Source organism: Canis lupus, chromosome X (assembly GCF_003254725.2).
Source record: "Canis lupus dingo isolate Sandy chromosome X, ASM325472v2, whole genome shotgun sequence".
In the NCBI taxonomy this organism is placed as follows: Eukaryota; Metazoa; Chordata; class Mammalia; order Carnivora; family Canidae; genus Canis; species Canis lupus.
In genome coordinates, this window is record NC_064281.1 from 93,222,855 (window position 1) to 93,242,191 (window position 19,337).

The 19,337-nt window shown below is 45.8% G+C and overlaps 1 protein-coding gene across 3 annotated transcripts; it reads right to left on the reverse strand.

Annotated features, from left to right (window-relative positions):
* Window positions 1-15,602: 15,602 nt before the first annotated feature.
* Window positions 15,603-19,167, reverse strand: LOC112649508 (cancer/testis antigen 47A-like). Of its 3 annotated transcripts, none has more exons than XM_025431857.3 (3): window positions 18,195-19,167; window positions 16,862-17,006; window positions 15,603-15,736 (listed from the first exon to the last, which is right to left on the reverse strand). In XM_025431857.3, exons 1-2 carry the CDS (start codon window positions 19,150-19,152, stop codon window positions 16,903-16,905), a joined length of 1,062 nt encoding a protein of 353 aa, XP_025287642.3. In that variant the 5' UTR covers window positions 19,153-19,167; the 3' UTR covers window positions 15,603-15,736; window positions 16,862-16,902. The 3 variants fall into 3 exon arrangements, with proteins under 3 accessions (XP_025287642.3, XP_025287643.3, XP_048963869.1); XM_025431858.3 differs by having other exon boundaries at window positions 15,603-15,815; XM_049107912.1 differs by lacking the exon at window positions 15,603-15,736 and adding an exon at window positions 15,745-15,882.
* Window positions 19,168-19,337: the final 170 nt, after the last annotated feature.

Here is a 19,337-nt window from a genome sequence, read left to right on the forward strand (position 1 = left end):
GCAGAAGGAGAAGCAGACTTCCTGCCAAGCAGGGAACTGGACCTGAAGTGGGGCTTGATCCCAGGACCCTGGAATCATGACCTGAGCCAAAGGAAGTGCTTGACCGACTGAGCCACCCAGGTGCCCCCCGAATAGAGCTCTCAGCCACTCCCATGGTCAGGTTAAAAGGGCATCCTCCATCATTTACCAGTTAGTACAAAAGACATTTCCACTATGTAAGGAGGAAGGCACAAGCCATGGAAGCTGGCTTGTAAACCGCTTTAGTTGGTTTCTCAGGAAGGTTTTCTGAACCACTCTTGGTCTCTGAGTGTTCTGATATTTACAGCTGTAGTCTTACAGCTTGTTTTTCTGAAGCTCAGTGGTTTGCTGAGTGACATGTTCCCCTTTCCTCCTGTGTATTCAGCATCCTCTGCAGCCTGTAATTTCACGTCCTGAGAGAGATAAGTACCAGAAGCACGTGAGCTTACACAAAATATATATGTTTTAGTCAACACCTCATTTGAGAAATATTCTTTGGGTTCAAAGGAAAATTCTGTGAAATTCAGTCTCACCAGTCTCTGAAAACCTGAGTCTGATATCTTTTAGGTGCTCTAGAATGGCTCATCGCGTTTCTGAGCTGATTCCGAGCATCTGTGTATTCTTAAACATTAACCAAAAATGAGGAATTCCTTTAGCGTAGCTTTTATCTTCAGACTCTGTCACTTCCTCGAGCTGTCTCTGCGTTTCTTCACAAACTGCCTCCTCAAAACCTGTTTTCCATTACCTTTTACTCTCTCTTGCCTCATATTTTGCATTGACGAGTTTATAATTCTTATCAAATGGAGGTTGATAGAGACAAGCACTTTTTTAATATCATGATTTCTCTACAAAATTTGGCTTTCATTTGAGCAATCTCAAATTCAACATTTTGGAGGGCCTGCTAGAAGTACTGGCTGTATTCTAGGTGGGCTGTGTGTGTTCTTTCACCACATCTTTCTTTTTTTTTTTTAAGATTATTTATTTATTTATTCATAGAGACACAGAGTGAGAGAGAGGCAGAGACACAGGCAGAGGGAGAAGCAGGCTCCACGCAGGGAGCCCGACGTGGGACCCAATCCAGGGTCTCCGGGATCAACGCCCTGGGCTGCAGGCGGCGCCAAACCACTGCGCCACCGGGGTTGCCCTCACCACATCTTTCTTGAGAACATTCGTGAACATGAAGATTTGCCTTTCCTGAACAGTTTTTTCTTCCTTCCAGTCCTCAAAAATGAGGTGGCCGGCCACTTTTGTTGCACCTTGTGATGCAAGAGCCATAGCCTCCCTGGAAGAAAAGAGCCTCCTGAGCAGAGCCTGAGGGCCCTTTGCTTTTCCATCTCAGTGCCTTTTTCTTCCTCATCATTATGTTGAGGCTAAACAGGTCAAGTGTCCTCCATGCCCTAATTAAGACAGGAGGCTCAGGAAGGCAGAGATGGGGAAAGATGATGGCAGTCCCTCAGCACCATATTCTGTATTTCTGGTGTCATGGGGCCAGATCCCTCCTCTTGACCTTGCTGAGCTGCCTCCACAGCGTGAGGGTTCACGTCTTCAACAGTCCCCGGACATCACCACCTTCCCCTACTGCGCCTGCCTCCTTCACAGCAGCTGCTTCTGGGTGGGCAAATGGAGCTGGTTTTGTGTCGCTTTCATCAGACATGTTGGGGGAACCCAGGTGCCTCCTCACTAGCTATGGCTGGGAAGCGAGGACACAGGTGAGAGCAAACGAGGTGGGTGGCTCCAGCAGTGCTACTGGGCTGAGGACCATGGGCTGTGGTCAGCATGATGGCCACTACTGCTGGAGAACCTTGCCTAGCAGATTCCCTGCCAGCCTCCAGCTGGTATTTAAATCTGGCCAAGGTCAGGGTAAGTTGAGGAAGAACTCAGGAAAGGTCAACCTGCTGTTCCCTCCAGCAAGTTTGTCCTGCTGGTCCTGGAGTCCTCTAGGTCTAAGCTCCTTTGCTGAGAAGGGGTGATTGACAGGCCGCCTCTTTGTCGCCCCACCCACCGTGTTGCCTCCAGTTTGCTTTGTGAGGAGGGGCTCATTGCTCCCCTCTCCAGGAAGAAAGGCTAGTTTATGGTCACCAATATGTCATATGCAAATGATTTAAGATAGGTAGCTCTTTTTAAATGCAGTTTTATTTTTTTAAAGGTAAACTCTTCTCCCAATGTGGGGCTCAAACTCATAACCCCAGGATCAAGAGTTGCATGCTCTACCAGGTGAGCCAGCCAGGTGCCCCAAATAAGATAGGGGACTTTGACAAACAGGGTAGGGGCAAATTCCACCAAGGGGAAGGAGTGTTTCCTCCCACTAACACAAACTCCAATCAAGCTGCTGCTGCTGCTTCTTTTTTTTTCTTTTCCTTTTTTTTAAAAAAAACTTTTGGCTCCAGATCAAGAAGACAGCATGGTTTTGTGCAAAATGCCCTGGAGCTTAATGGTCAGATATTAATGAAAATGTTTTAGGTTGGAAGAGACCTTAGAAATCATGGAATCCAGTGGTTCTCCAAACTTGAGAGTGCAGAGGAGTCACCTGAAGGGCTTATTAGACCACAGATTGCTGGGCCCCACTGCGGAGGTCAGGGTTCCAGGGTCTGGGGTGATCTGAGAATTTGCATTTCCAGCAAGTTCCCATGGGAGGATGCTGCTACTGGTCAAAGCGCTGCACTTTAAGAACAAGGGTTTTTTTTTTTTAAGATTTTATTTATTTATTCATGATAGAGAGAGAGAGAGAAAGAGAGAGAGAGACAGAGACACAGGCAGAGGGAGAAGCAGGCTCCATGCCAGGAGCCGATGCGGGACTCCATCCGGGGTCTCCAGGATCGCGCCCTGGGCCAAAGGCAGGCGCTAAATCGCTAAGCCACCCAGGGATCCCCAAGAACAAGGGTTCTAATCCAACTTCCTCATTTCACAGATGAGTGAGTCAACTGAGGCAGAACCCAGCTGGGTTCCAATGTTGGTTTTAACATTTATCAGTTGGTATGACTTTGTGATCTCACTTAGCTTCTCTGTGCCTCAGTTTTCTCATCTACAAAAGAGTAACAACCTCTGTCCTGCCTATCCCATGTTGTCTAATGTACAAGGTGGCTGCTATTGGGTAGTTACTCAGGCATTCAGGAACAGCCTTCTAATTACTTGAACAGTTCCCCCTGTCTACTGCATCAGAGTTTACCCTTCCTTTTCCTTTTGTCAAAGACCTAGAGAAGGAGATGTTGTCAAATTGAGGGTAGGACATAAATCATTTATCATTTTTGTTGTAATTTTTTCGATTTTTGCTTGCCTCTTACCTTCATTAATAATTCTGAGTAGTTTTCTTTTTTATGTAGAAAATTTCCCAATGTTTTCCTTTTCTATTTCTTCCATATTGTTTAAATTTACAAAATTCTTTACCATCTGATAAGACCAGTCATATATATATATATATATATATATATCTTTCTGGACTCACAATGGGGTTATGTCCCTATAAACCCATCAGAAAATAGTGTCAGTGCCATACTTTGTAGGTTCGCCTAGCCTTCCTTAAATCATAAGTCAAACCATCATATGTTGTGAGCCGTCGGTACTTTCTTTTCATTTTTTGGTATGAACTTTTACTATCTATACCCTTATCTATCTAAGTTATGTTGCCACATGATATGAGGTTCAGATCTGGGGTTTGTTTTGTTTTGTTTTTTTTAAACAGCTAATCTCTGGCATCATTTGTTGAGTAATCTTTTTCCTCTTCCTTCATGTGGGCTTTGCAATTGTTAACACTTCTAGGATGGTAGAATAAATGGAGAGTTGAGTCGAAGCCCATTCTTCTTCAAGTGGAGACACGGAGGCCCAGAGTAGCTAACTGGTTTCCCTAAGGTCCTGTTAGTAGATGGAGAAGCCACAACTAAAACCAGGATCTCTGATTTCTTATCTGAATTTGCGATGAGTCTGTTTCTTGTTTATTCCAGCTCCAGGGACTTTTGACAACAGAAGTTTTACTAACCAGCCACAAAGTAAATGAGCATGACTTAAGATCTCTGAAAGGTACAGACCAACCTGCCTCACCCATGTCAGATAAATCAGTAAATATTTATTGCACAGGTATGTTCAATCACTTGTATGGGGCATTGCTGGGGACAGAGAAGTAGGTCGCTGTTTCTGGTGACAAGAGCTCAAGTCTCAATGGGATAAACACTGCATGTGAAATGTTTCCATCTTTACACTCTCATATATTGACTCACTCAACTGCAGCAGAGCGAGACAGGAAGACCTACAGTATGTGGGCTTTTCTCAGGAAAGTTTTCCTAAGAGGGGACTTGAACTCAAAAGATGGCAGCATCCTCTACCTTGGTAGGGCAATAAAGGCAATAAATTGTCTCCACAAGGCCTGTGTTAAAATTTACAGAGACCTTAAGAAGATCCTTGGTTTGTAAAGCCTGACCCAAGAGGTGGCGATAGGAAAGAGATATTGCCTCTGGCCAGGAATCACCCAAAGGGCTATTGACAGGGATTGAGGAGAGAAAAAAATGAGTATGTGATGGAAGTCCTTTGCTGAGGAAGGTTCTTAGTAGGACACCCCCATTTCCTATTGCATGCTATGACCAAAGCTGCTTCTACCTTTCCTTAGCAAAAACAACTACTCCTAGGTAGATTGTTTAATATATATATGCAAAAGAGGAAGAACTAATTTCTTCACCTGCTTCTTGTCTCTATCCATCCTTTTTAAATTTTTTACATTGAATATAATTATAGATCAAAGACGAAAAGTTTGGGACAAAGATGATAATTCATAACTGAAATATATATGACAAGTTATAAATAACATAATTAAAATGGGAGGTGCCTGGCTGGCTCAGTCATTAGAGCATGCGACTCTTTTTTTTTTTTTTTTTTGTAAACATTTTATTTATTTATTCATGACAGACACACAGAGAGAGGCCGAGACATAGGCAGAGGGAGAAGCAGGCTCCCCATAGGGAGCCCGATGTGGGACTCAATCCCAGGACCCCGGGATCACGCCCTGAGCCAAAGGCAGATGCTCAACCGCTGAGCCACCCAGGCATCCTAAGCATGTGACTCTTGATCTCAAAGCTTTAAGTTCAAGCCCCACACTGAATGTAAGTTTACCAAAAAAAATAAAATCTGAAAAAATTGTGGAAGAGAAGGAAGGGAAAAATAGAATAAGCTCATGGATTTATATGTTGGCATATGGGAGTCCAAGGATTTTTTAATAGACTTTATTTTTTAGAGCAGTTTAGGTTCACAGCAAAACTGAGCAGAAGGTACAGAGATTTTTCATATACTCCCTACTCCCACATATATACAGTCTCCCTATCAACATCCCACACCAGAGTGGTACATTTGTTTCAGTCAATTAACCTTCATTGACAGGTCATTATCACATAAAGTTCATAGTTTACGGTAGGCTTCACTTTTGGTGTAGTACCTTCTATAGATTTTGAGAAATGTCTGACATGTATCCACCATGATATATCATACAGAATAGGTTCAGTGCCTTTGTGCTTCACATACTCATCTCTTTCTCTCCTCAACTGCTGGCAACCACTGATCATTTTAGTCTCCATAGGTTTCTATTTTTTAGAATGTCATATAGTTTGGAATTTCACTTAGTACTATGACTTAAGGTTCTTCCATGTCTTTTCATGACTTGGTAGCTCATTAATACTTTCCCCCATCTTTATTGAGATATAAGTGACATATAACATTGTATAAGTTTAAGGTACACAATGTGATGATTTGATATATATAATGAAATTATTACCATAATAAAGTTAGTTAATATCCATAGTTATTATTTTTGTTGTTATTGTTATAGGAACATTTAAGATTTATTCTCTTAGCAACTCAGAAGGAAACAGAATAGTATTGTTTTTTTTTGTTTTTTTTTTTTTTAATTTTTATTTATTTATGATAGTCACAGAGAGAGAGAGAGGCAGAGACACAGGCAGAGGGAGAAGCAGGCTCCATGCACCGGGAGCCCGACGTGGGATTCGATCCCGGGTCTCCAGGATCGCGCCCTGGGCCAAAGGCAGGCGCCAAACCGCTGCGCCACCCAGGGATCCCCAGAATAGTATTGTTAATAGCTATAGTCACCATGTTGTACATTAGATCCCCAGAATCTGCTCAGCTTATCACTGGAAATTTGTACCCTTTGATGAGCATCTCCCCATTTCCCCCACAGCCCCTGGCAACTGCCATTCTCTTCTCCATTTCTGTGAGTTTGGCTTTTTTAGATTCTACATATAAATGATATTGTAAGGTATTTGTCTGACTTATTTCAGTCAGCATAATGGCCTCATGATCCATCCATGTTGTCACAAAAGTTAGGATTTCCTCCTCTTTTATGGCTGAATAGTATTCCATTTATATATATATATATTATCCATTCATCCATCCCCAGACAGATTGTTTACATGTCTTGGCTACTGTGAGTAATGCTGCAATGAACATGGGAGTCCAGATATCTCTTTGAGATCCTGATTTCATTTCCTTTGGCTATATATCAAGAAGCAGGATTTCTGGGTCATATGGCAGTTCTATTTTTAATTTTTTTAAGGAACCTCCATTGTTTTCCATGGTAGCTATGCCAATTTATAGTCTCACCAGCAGTGCATAGCATTCTCTTTTCTCCATATCTTTACCAACACTTATCTCTTGACTTTTTTTCCCCTTGACTTTTTAAAACAAAATCTCTTGACTTAAAAAAAAAAAATCTCTTGACTTTTTGATAATAGCCACCTGAACAGGTGTGAGGAGATATCTCAATGTGGTTTTGAGTTGCATTTTCCTAATGATTAAAGATGTTGAGCACCTTTTTCTATACTTATTGGCCACTTGTATGTCTGTTTTGGAAAAATGTCTATTCTGGTCCTTTGCCCACTTTTTAATTGGATTATTTGTATTTTGGGGAAATCAAGTTTTATGAGTTCCTTATATATTTTGGATATTAACCCTTATCAGGTATATGATTTGCAAATATTTTCTACCATTCCATAGGTTGACTTTTAATTTTGTTGATTATTTCTTTGGCTGTGCAGAAGCTTTTTTGCTTGATGTAGTCTCACTTGTCCATTTTTGCTTTTGTTGCCTGTGTTTTTGGCATCATATTAAAAAAATCTTTGTCAAGACCCATGTTAAGGAGCTCATCATAGAGAAACTTTTCTTCTAGGAGTTCCATGGTTTCAGGTTTTACATTTAAGTCTTCTTTAATTCCTTTAAGTTAATTTTTGTGAGTGGTATAAGGTAGGGGTCCAATTTCATTCTTCTGCATGTGGCTAACTAGTTTCCCCAACATCATTTATTAAAGAGATTATTTTTTCCCCTTTGAGTATTCTTGGCTCCCTTGTCAAATATTAGTTGACCTGGGGTGCCTGGGTCACTCAGTGGTTGAGTGTCTGCCTTTGGCTCAGGTTGTGATCCTGGGGTCCTGGGATTGGGTCCCATGTCAGGCTCCCCCCGGGGAGCCTGCTTTTCCCTCTGCCTGTGTCTCTGCCTCTCTGTGTTTCTCATGAATAAATAAAATCTTAAAAAATATATTAGTTGACCATATATACGTGGGCTTATTTCTGGGGCCTCAATTCTGTTCTATTGGTCTATGTGTCTGGTTTTATGCCTTCCTTCTGCTAACTTTGGGCTTAATTTGTTCTTTTTTTAGTTCCTTGAGGTGTAATGTAAGGATGTTTGAGATAAAAAAAAAAAAGATGTTTGAGATATTTCTTTTTTATTAATGTAGGCACTTATCACTGTAACTCTCCTCTTAAAATTGTTTTTGCTGCGTTGTGTAAGTTGTAGTATGTTGTGTTTCTACTTTATTTGCTCAAGAAATTATTTCATTTTTCTTTGAGTTCTTCTTTTATTCATTAAGTGGTCAGGAAGGCATTGTTAAATTTCCATGTATTTGTGAATTTTCCCATTGTTCTCCTATTATTGATTTCTAGTTTTTGTCAAAAAAGATACTTGATATAATTTCAGTCTTGACTTTGTTAAGACTTGTTTGGTCTTTCCGGAATAACCATCACCATTAATGTTTATTTTTTTAAAAACCTGCTTAGGTCTTGACTGCCTACATATATGCCTTCACATCTTATTTTTATTTGAATTATCCTCATGGCCTATGAGGTCTCTGCTCTCAGGGATGGGACATGATACTGGATGCACCATTGTAGACTTACCTACAAAATCTTGATCTTTGGACAGCATGCTTTAGAAGAGAGGAAAGCAAAAATGTTGCCTTGCAGTTACTAAGTGGTTGTCATTTTCCTTGACTAAATAAAGTATTTTTGATGGAAAAGTCCAGAAGCTTTGGCATCAGGATTATCTTTTAGGTTTTATGAGCTTAGTTAAATATTTTACTCTTTGATTGCTACTCCAAGCTTTGTAAAACCGGTTCCCCAGAAGCCCACTTACCCATTGAAACACCTTACTCATATCCCTAGGGGCCCCCAGTGCTTGCCACTTGGGTAATAGCAACACACAGAGCAATGATACAGAGTTCTCTGCACTTGCTCCATGTTAACCTGTTCCAGGTCTAGCAGCGGTGAGCACCTTCCTATGAGGCATAATCTTTCTTGGACATTATTGTGTTCTGATAATTAGTCCACTAGTGTTTGGCCTCTTGCCTCAATGCCATGTTGATCATTTCGATTGGCCCAGAAATGTACTATGTGTCATATATATCCTATTGGTGAAGCACCTAAGACCTGATGAAATTCAATGTTTTAAAGATGCCAAAAACTGTACTTTCAATGAGGTAGACAGCAAGGTCAGCACCATGAAGGAAGTCTGGCCACTGGAGATCTGTCTTAGCCCCAGGCTCCAGCCTAAGGGTAGACAACTCCATGCAGCCACGCTTCTAGTCCTTTCCCCTTAGTAGCCTTGGCTTCACGAGGCTTTAGGCAAAAGCAAAACTGCAATCCTGAAGCCATATAACAATTAGCTTTCTGCTAACTGGAAGCTTTAAGTGATTAAATCAATATCTCCTTGCCCTTATTTGCAGAGGCACACACCTCAAAAGTTACTAGGCTGAAATTATGGAAACATCCCAAGTGTCCATTGACTAATGAATGGATAAAGAAAATGTGGTGTATATATATGTGTACACACACACACACACACACACACACACACACACACACACAGGAATATTATTCAGCCATGAGAAAGAATGAAATCTTGCCATTTGCAATGACATGGATGGAGCTAGAGAGTATTATACTTAGTAATGTCAGTCTGAGAAAGACAAATGCCATATGATTTCACTCATATGTGGAATTTAAGAAACAAAACAAATGAGCAAAGGGAAAAAGAGAGAGAGAGGCAAACTGATGGACTCTTAACTATAGAGAATGAACTGATGGGCACCAGAGGGAAGGTGGCTGGGAGATGGGTTAAATAGATGATGGGGATTAAGGAGTTCACTTGTTATGATGAGTGCTGGTATTATATGGAAGTGTTGAATCACTATACTGTGCATCTGAAATTAAAATTACACTGCATGTTAACTAACTAGAATTTGAATAAAAACTTTTAAAAAACAAGTTACTAGGCTGGACAGCCCCCACCTCCTGAGCAAACCACTCACCCCTAGCCACAGAGAAGAGAGGAGACCAAAAGTGTGAATGGGAGAAAAATAGTCAGGATGAGAGGGATGGTCAGCTGTGAGGGGAAGGAGCATGTAGCTAAGCAATTTTTGACTCCTTCCTTCCCATCCTGTCACACAGTTTTTTTCTTTTGTAGCGTTGCCTCCATTAAGAACTTCCAGGCAGAGGAGTAGAGATGGAGACATCTTTACCTTAAGAGTTAGTTGGTTAGGGGCACCTGGGTGGCTCAGTGGTTGAGCATCTGCCATTGGCTCAGGTGGTGATCCCAGGGTCCTCTGATTGAGTCTTATATCGGGCTCCCCATGGGAAGCCTGCTTCTCCCTCTGCCCCTCTCTCTCTCTGTCTCTCATGAATAAATAAATAAAATCTTTTTAAAAAATAAAGAGTCAGTTAATAGTCTGGCTCTCTGGGGCAGAAAGCACCCTAGAATTTTGCCTAGATTCACTGGAACTTAAATTTTCTTCTTTAAGTTGTTCCCTTTATTCTATACCCCAAACACCACCAAACACTGAGAGCTTCCTTTGGATGCCTGGACAGTATCTAGCTCATTTTCTTAGGAGACCCAGAAGTGTCTTCACACTTGCATTGTGTCTGCCTCTGTCACCTCGGGGCTACTTTGCTTAAACAGAAATGGAGGCCTAAACATAAACTGTGCCTTTTAAGTTCTGAGTGGTTGGACTGAAAAAAAATCAGTGGCTACTTGGTTGTGTTGGTGATGGTATACTGTGACATTATACGACCATATGCTGGATTTTGCATTTTCTCTATAAAACATCTATTATTCTCAGGTGCCTGGGTGGCTCAGTTGATTAAACATCTGCCTTCAGCCCAGGTTGTAATCTTAGGGTCCTGGGATAGAGTCCTGCATCAGGCTCTCTGCTCAGTGGGGAGGCCACTTCTCCCTCTCCTTCTCCTGCTACCCCTGCCTGTACTCTCTCTGTGTCAAATAAATAAAAGAAATCTTAAAAGCAAAAAAATCTATTGTTCTTGATATTGTATCTTTGTCTTTTTGATAATGCTAGGTTTTTGATTGCATGGAATATATTTCCTTTTTATTCCAATAGTGAATAGTTTATTTAGGTAGATGCCCTTTCCCCAGGTGATCCTGGTAGATTAGCTGTTATACCTCCCTTCTCTCTTTTCTCAGTATGGACTTCTCTTAGGTTATTCTTACTCTGAGGGCTCTCCATTAATAATTTTTTCACACAGCTAACAGCTCTGTTTTTAAATGAAGAGGTTATTTTTTAATGCTCAGAGGCACATTCTTACAAGTATTCAACTTCTTTGATCTTTGCTATATGAAAAACAAATACAACAGAACCTGTTTTGTAGTCTGGTCTGTCACATAGGGAGGGAAATCAAACAGGGTTTGACAACTGAGACCTGGGGGTTGTCAGAGGGGCAAAATAATCTTAAGAGATTGTGCAGGGCAGGGGTGCCTGGCTGGCTCAGTCAGAAGAGCATGCAAAGTTTGATCGTGGGGTTGTCAGTTCGAGCTCCATGTTGGGTATAGAGATTACTAAAAAAAAAAAAAAAAAAAAAAAAGTAAACTTTAGGGTCGCCTAAGTGGCTCAGCGGTTGAGCATCTACCTTCAGCTCAGGGCATGATCCTGGGGTCCAGGAATCGAGTCCCACATCGGGCTCCCCACCGGGAGCCTGCTTTTCCCTCTGCCTATGTCTCTGCTTCTCTCTGTCAGTGTCTCTCATGAATAAATAAATAAAATCTTAAAAAAAAAGTAAACTTAAAGATTATACAGGGCAGAAAGGGCCTCCACACAGGTGTGCCTAACCTAGCTGATGGCTTCCAGGTGGGGATTTGTATGGGGGAGAAAGTGGTTTTGAAGAGGAGGCTTTATATACATAAAAGAGAGCAAAGAGATGAATGGAGAGAGAATGCAGATGGGGGTGAATAGAGGGGGCAAGATAGTAGTTGTACTCCAGCCTGGCCCAGGCTGACTAAAGCCGAGCCCTATAACAAGATGGGCTGCTGGAACACACCATTATCAAAAGGAAAGGGCCCTGGGGATGCCGGGGTGGCTCAGTGGTTGAGCTCTGCCTTTGGCTCAGGGCATGACCCGGGCGGGGCTCCTGGGATTGAGTCCCACATCAGGCTCCCTGCATGGAGCCTGCTTCTCCCTCTGCCTGTGTCACAGCCTCTCTCTCTGTGTCTCTCATGAATAAATAAAATCTTAAAAAAAAAAAAAAAAAGGAAAGGGCCCCATTGTGTGCAGGTAACAAAGTGTAACATGGAGTGAAGTAGGGAAAGGAGTGATAGATTCGCTATTTAGCCTGATTTGCCTATAATATTTGTAAAATTTGGAGGGGTCAGAAGGAGAGTTTGGTTGAGGATCTACATACCCTGTCTAAATATTTCAAATGTTTATTTTTTCTAAGATTTTATTTATTTATTTACGATAGACACACACACAGAGAGGCAGAGACCAGGCAGAGGGAGAAGCAGGCTCCATGCAGGGACCCCAATGCGGGACTCGATCCCGGGACTCCAGGATTGCGCCCTGGGGCAAAGGCAGGCGCTAAACCACTAAGCCACCCAGGGATCCCCTATTTCAAATGTTTAAATCACCAAATACAGCATGTTTTATTGAATGGTTTATCTCCTTCCACGACAAGTGTATGTTCATAATGACCTGAAAGGATTTAGAATTCTCAGACTCTTCTATGTCCTGCCCCGATGGTGTAGGAAGAGCTGCCCCCTCACCCCGTGTCCTAGACCAGCCCTGTTCCCTGTTTCAGGCACAAAACCCCCTCCCCCTTAGGCCTGGGAGCACACCCCCCCCCCCCCCACAGTGCAGCCAGCCCTGCCGAGGACAGCACCAAGAGGAGCACGCAGGCCCTGGCCACAGGCTTGGGACTATTCTGGGGCGCCACGTACCAGGAGCACAGGCTAGCAGGGGCACACCCCTCCTTCTCGTGAGCTGGGATCCTAGTCCTGTAGGGAGGGGGTGGCTGGAAGAGGACCAAAGCGGGGCCTCTGTAGCATGGAGCTCAGGACGCGGGTCCCTCTTGCTTGGGTCTGAAAACACTAGTATAGTACAACGAGCACAGCATCAACACACACCATCCAGAACCAGTTTGAAGGCCCTCAAATCGCACTGTACGGAAAACTCTCTGTTGACCTGGCCTTTCAGTTTAGGTGATGATAACCAGGCGTCCGTGCCTCTGTGTCACCACATGGGTGGAGCCTTAAGGAGCATATAATACATTGTAAAACATCAACACTAGTGATAAGGAAAAAAAAAAGGATCGTCAAAGTGTTTGGTTTACTTCACTTTAAGAGGCCTGAGTGTGGAGTATCTACTAACTGAAAAATCAGTGCCTAAGGTTTAGGGGGAAGAAAGATCAAATCTTTTATAGTCCCAATCATTCAGAAGTTCACCATCCTGGGGGGTGAGGGAAGGGGGGAGGAGGGATCCACACACATGTATAAATAATGCACAAATCCTCAAACAGGCATGTTCATAGCGAGACTATTCACCACAGCCAGATGGCAGAGACAAAGTAAATGTCTACGAGCAGAAGGATAAACAAATTGTGGTGCATACACACACTAAGATATTATTCAGTCATAAAAAGGAATGAAGTACGGATACCTGTTACAACATGGATGCATCTCAAAAACATGATGCCAAGTGAAAGAAGCCAGACTCAAAAGTTCACATTTGTATGATTTCACTTCTATGAAATGTCCAGAATAGGGAAACTTTTTTTTAAGATTTTACTTACTTGACAGTGAGAGAGAGCATGAGAGAGCACAAACAGGGGGAGCAGCAGTGGGAGAGGGAGAAGCAGGCTCCCTGCTAAGCTGTGAGCCCGATGCAGGGCTCCATCCTAGGACCGATCCTAGGACCCCGGGATCATGACCTGAGCTGAAGGCAGAGGCTTAACCTACTGAGCCACCCAGATGCCCTTCGAATAGGGAAATTCATAGAGTTGGAAAACAAACTGCTGGTTTCCAGGGGCTGGAAGAGGGGGAAATGGGGAGTGGCTGCTTAATGGGTACAGAGTTTGGGGCTGATGAAAACGTCTTGGAATTAAAGAGGTGGTGGTTGCACAACATTGTGATGTCAGTGAATCGCTCACTCTTAAATGGTTGTTTTTTTTTAGAAGATTTTATTTATTTATTCATGAAAGACACAGAGAGAGAGGCAGAGACATGGCAGAGGGAGAAGCAGGCTCCATGTGGGGAGCCCAATGCGGGGACTCGATCCCAGTTTTGGGGATCACGACCTGAGCTGAAGGCAGCCTCTCAACCACTGAGCCACCCAGGTGCCCTTAAATGGTTGGTTTTAAGTGAATTCCACATCAATTCAACAATAATGCTATTGTGAGTTAGCTTCTGAAATGTGCTAGCACAGAATATGAGAGAAGACAGTGCTGCCAGGGGTACCCCCCGGGGGGCCTTAACTAAATGCAGAAATGAGACCCTCTCTTCTCAAGCCCCTTCCCCTCTGGCCTTTCCTCTTCTCTGATCCACTGCTCAGGTACAACTGTACCTTCTTTCCCCCTTAGAGTCTAGAAATTAAGCCCATTCTCTCTCTTTCCTCTATTTTTTTTTTCATTTTTTTATCAGGAAATATTTCAGATCTACACAGAATTAGAATACCCTATCAACATCTACGTACCCACCACCCAGCTTAAGAAATGTAACATTACAAATATAGTTGAGCCACTGTGGAGTCTTCTCCAAGAGGATTCCCCTCCCTTTGCTTCCCCAAGAAGTAACCACCATCCTAAAGGAGTTATTTACCTTTCCCACGCATACTGTCACACATGCTACATGTGTAAGAGTCTCTCCTATGCGTGCTTTTTACTCCAGACATCTGTATCCACAATCAACACATGGTGATCATTGTGCATCCTTGTGGCACCAGCTTTTCCCCTTGTGCAGCTTTCTGCTGATCTGAGCCCCTTCTGTGTCTCAGCCCTTGGGCCTCTCCCCACCCCTACCCCAGCCCAGGCTTTGCCATCCTCTTCACTTTACCTGCGACCCCCAAGCTAGTAAATCAAGGCTGGTTCTACCGTTGGTGAGTCTTGGCTTCTTTCCCTGTGGCTCTTAACCAGTGCTTCTGAGACCCTTAGCTGCATCTGAATCCCCTGAAGGGCTGGTTAAAACACAGTGCTGGGCCTCCCCTCTGAGTTTCTGATTCAGTAGGTCTTGGGTAGAGCCTAAGAATTCCTGGGTGCTGCTGCTGCTGCTGCTGCTGTGGGAACTGAACTTCCAGAACCACTGCTCTAATCAGCATCTGGGCCCAGGTGCAGCCGCCCCATCTGGCCTCTGGGCTGGCTCAGCCATCCATGAGGTTTCCTTCAAAACCCTGCTCTAGAGCAGTGCTAACAGACATATAATGCAAGTCACATGTGTAATTTAAAATTTTCTAATGGCCACATTCAAAAGTAAGAGGAAACAGGCAAAATGAATTTGTTTTTTTAAGATTTTATTTATTTATTTATTTATTTATTTATTTATTTATTTATTCATGAGAGACAGAGAGGCAGAGACACAGGCAGAAGGAGAAGCAGGCTCCATGCAGAGCCTGACGCGGGACTCGATCCAGGGTCTCCAGGATCACACCCTGGGCTGCAGGCGGCGCTAAACCGCTGCAGCACCGGGCTGCCCTATACTATTGTTTTAACATGTAATCAGTATAAAATCATCAGTGACTTAAATGTAATGTTTTATACTTAACAGCACACTTCAAATTAGACTAGCCATATTTCAGTAGCCACGTATGGCTAATCACTAACGTAGTAGACAGTGTAGCTCTAAAGGCTTGACCTACATCTCTCTCCTTACAAAAATTGTTTTACACTTAACATTTTAACTTATTTTGGACTGTAATAAAACCATTTAAAGTAGGCGCACCGCATGGTGGAGGGCGATACGTGTCAGTGAAGGTGAAGTGGATCAAAACACAGAGGAAAAAGATTTGAGTCAGGATAATCTATCTAAATAAAATCTGCTTATGTTCCATCTTATTAATTTAAAACAAATTTATTTTTAACCAGAACAAATGCTGTCAAATATACCAGTCACAAGTAAGAGAGGAGTCTTTTTGGTGATGCAGTTTGGAATGCCGAATTGGTGTTAATAAAATTCCCACGGGCTTCTAAAAAAAAAGAAAAGAAAATCTTAAAAATAATGAACAGCAGTTTCTTGCTTCTTCATTTTCTTTCTATTTCTTCCAACTGCAGGGTGAAATGAGAGAAAATTAGCAGTTCCACAGCATTAACCAGCACCAGTGACTTTCTAAACCTATGAAAATAGCTCTATGTACATGCTGCATTTGTGTGCTGTATCTCAAGTTGAGTACCACACATTTAACTCTTGTAACCTGTACCCTTGTGTATAGGGTGCTCGTGCAACCCATGGCTTCAATTTTGTGAGCCTACCAACCTTGTCTCCCTCTTGCCTAGCACCGTAAATGCTTCCCTCCACCCTTGAGAGGCCATTCGGAGATTTAAGGAAATCTCTTCACCTTAAAAGCCTATGCTCATTCCACAAATGCTACTCCCTTATTCTCCCAGACCCTCGGTTTCCATATCTACCATATGAAAAAGAAGCTGTGATAATGAAATACACAGCTGTGGAAATGCAAAAAAAAAAAAAAAAAGTTAATCATTTAAATATATTCAAAGACAAGATACACCTCAAGACTTCATTACCAATTCAGTGATAAGTAATCACCATACTATGACTAACTTGCTTTAGACTTTCACATAAAATACAAAAATCTACACCTGAATATTAGGTATTAATCATTAAATGTGGTCCTACTTGAAATTCTCGACTTTTTGCTATTTGTATGTAATCACATTGGCAAAGGCATCGTCTCCTAGTTAGCACAAGGCAGTACATTTCCATGGCCAAGTAAGGAAGGTCCAATTAGTGCACAGCCCAGCCACTTGCGCTGCTGCTTCCGGTAACTGTTCTCTAAACAAATATTGGTCTCGGCTACTGATACCTCTACCGGTCGTTAGTAGTCTCACAGGTAGAGGACAAAAGACCTCACAAGAACGAATGAGCAGCCACGGAAATACATTTCAGAATATACTGTGATTTCTGTTACTAGATACATTAGTATTCTATTAATGTTCTGAGCAGCTAAAACTGAATTTTTAAACTGATCTTAAGCAAACTTCTTAATTTACTAGGAGAACTGAAAAAGAAGAAGACTGTCAGTAACAGGTAAATGCCGGGAATGGTCGGGTGATGTGCAAAGCTATACCCATACCTGGATTTTCTGGCCCTGTTCTCTGTTGGGCCGGATCCCTTCTAGTTAGGTCCGTCTTGTTTATTGTCAAATTTCTCTTTTTCTTTCCCCCTCTCAGAGCCTTGGGCCTCTTTGTCAGAGTTTTCATACTGGTATGGAGTTGTCCCTTTGGTGAAGAATAATACAGACTTTGGAGCAGACATTCACAGGAAAAACCAACCCGATGCATAGCGAATAGTGACATCCCGTACTCTACCCGCAGGAGAAGCAGGAGGATAGCAGTAACTCTGAAAATAACAGCTGGGAAGCTTCCTACTCATTGATGCAGCCTCTCCAAGGCCCTCACTGTTGCGCCGCTGTATCACTTACTTTCGCAGTGACACTCTTTCCAGTCCACCTGCCACCCTGTGCTGCTGACTATTTTTGGCCCCTTCGGAGAAGGGATTGGAATCATCAGGGTCTGCCCCATTCTCTAAGTTTTTGTCAGAAATGTTTTGCCCCCACGACACATTCTATGGTGAAGCTCATTAGTTCCTCAACCACGTATCAGTTCACCACGATGGGGACAAACTAAGACTTGACATTTTTAAAAGCCACGCACAAAAACGAGGTGTGCCATTGGCAGGCTCTTTCCCTCGAGGCCCGGCCCCTCCCCGGCCTGGCCCGCCCCTCCCCCAGCCCCGCCCTCCGCTTGGCCCCGCCCCCGCCTGGCCCACCCCTCCCTCTCCCCGGCCCCGCCCTCCGCCTGGCCCCGCCCCCTCCTGGCCCGCCCCTCCCTCTCCTGGGCCTCTCCCTCCATCTGGCCCCGCCCCCATCTGGCCCCGCCCTCCGCCCGGCCCCGGCCCCGCCCGGCCCCGCCCCCTTCTGGCCGGCCCCTCCCTCTCCCTGGCCCCGCCCTTCATATGCCCCGCCCTTTATATGGCCCCGCCCCCTCTCCCCAGCCCCACCCTCCGCCTGACCCCACCCCCTCCTGGCCCGCCCCTCCCCCTCCCCGACCCCGCCCTCCGCCTGGCCCGCCCCTCCCTCTCCCTGGCCCCGCCCTTCATATGGCCCCGCCCCCTCACCCCAGCCCCACCCTCCGCCTGGCCCCGCCCCCTCTCCCCTCCCCTCTGAGCCAACGTTGACCTGAGTGCTCGCGCGCTGCCCCCGCGGCCCTCGGGTCTCTTGGCCGAGGCTGCCAGAGGGCCGCAAGTTTCGTTCTCCAAACCTTAGGTCGCTAGGGAAGGGGGCTCCTGTTCGGGCCCTGGGCTTGGGTTAGGGGGGGGCTCTGGGCTTGGGTTGGGGGGGCCCCGACCGACCCTCCGCCCGCAGGGCCGCCCGCAGCCCGGGAGGAAGCGCGCGGGTCCCCCCTCACCATCGGCGGCCGCCGGCCCCATCTCCGGCTCCTCGTCCGGCTCCTCCGCCGTCTCCCAGTCGGCCTCCTCCTCGGACGAGGCCTCGGACTCGTGGACGTCGGCGGCCGCTGCAGGTGTAGGCAGCGCAGCCAGGGGCACGGGGTGCTGGCCCAGGCTGTCGCGTAGCTGAGGCTGGGGTGGGACCACCATGCCGCCGCCGCGGGGCCGCACGAGGATATGGTTGTTGCAGTTGATGCGGTGCAGCAGCGAGTGCACCAAGTCCAGGAACATGAAACGGAAACTGACCATGGGGAACTGATGGGCGTCCACCAGGATGTCCAGGTCGTCCTCCGGCGCCTCCTCCCCGTCCTCGTCCGCCGGCCCGAAGTCCGAGTCGTCCTCGGCCTCCTCGGCGTGGGCGCCGCCGCCCTCGGGGTCGATGGCCAGATGGAGACCCACGACCTCCATGCCGACGCCTCCCGCCGACCCGGCGACTCCGGCCGCCTGCGCCTGCTGGGGCCCGGACTCGAGGACCACCCCGTTGCCGCCGCCGCCACCGCCAGCGGCCACTGGGGCCCACGCCCCCACGGCGCCCACGGGGCTATCCTGGCCTCCTGGGGCCTGGCCCGGGTCTCCGGAGGCGGACATGGCACCGGGCAGCGCCTCGCTGGGGCGTCGGCCGGGCGGAGGCGACGCCGAGGGCGAAGACGGTGGCCGTCGGCTGGGCCGCCGCAGACCGGAGGCCCTGGGCAGCGCGGCCCGAAGCGGGGCGGGCCGGGCGGCCGAGGAGCCGCCCACCGAGGGGACGACAGTCTGTGGCAGAGCCCGGGGAGGTCCGCGACGGGAAAGGAAGGGAGCGGAGGTCAGGAGCGGCCCGCCCAGGCCTCCCCTCGGGGGACAGCGGACGGCGCGGCCGGGATTCCGCGAGGCTGCGGCGGGGGGCGGGGCCTGGCGCGTCAACAATGGGCGCGCGCTCATTCGTCGACAAGCAGGGACTGACGTGCTCAGCCGCCAATGAAGGGCCTAGGCCCTTGGCCTCCGGGCTGCTCCTGGTCACCATCTTGTGCTTCGAGGCCTTAGGCCCTCCACGGCTTTTAGGGCCACGCAACTGCAGTCCTTTTATTTTTACAAAATAAGTTTTTTGGTTGGAGACGCCTTGGGCC

What these genes read in the sequence shown, in the direction of transcription:
- LOC112649508 (XM_025431857.3), bottom strand. Translation starts at nt 19,152, where the DNA reads ATGAGCGCGCGCCCATTGTTGACGCGCCAGGCCCCGCCCCCCGCCGCA. An exon ending in GGGGCCGGCGGCCGCCGATG is followed by an intron (nt 17,007 to 18,194) that starts GTGAGGGGGGAC and finishes TCTTCACCAAAG; the next exon opens with GGACAACTCCATACCAGTAT.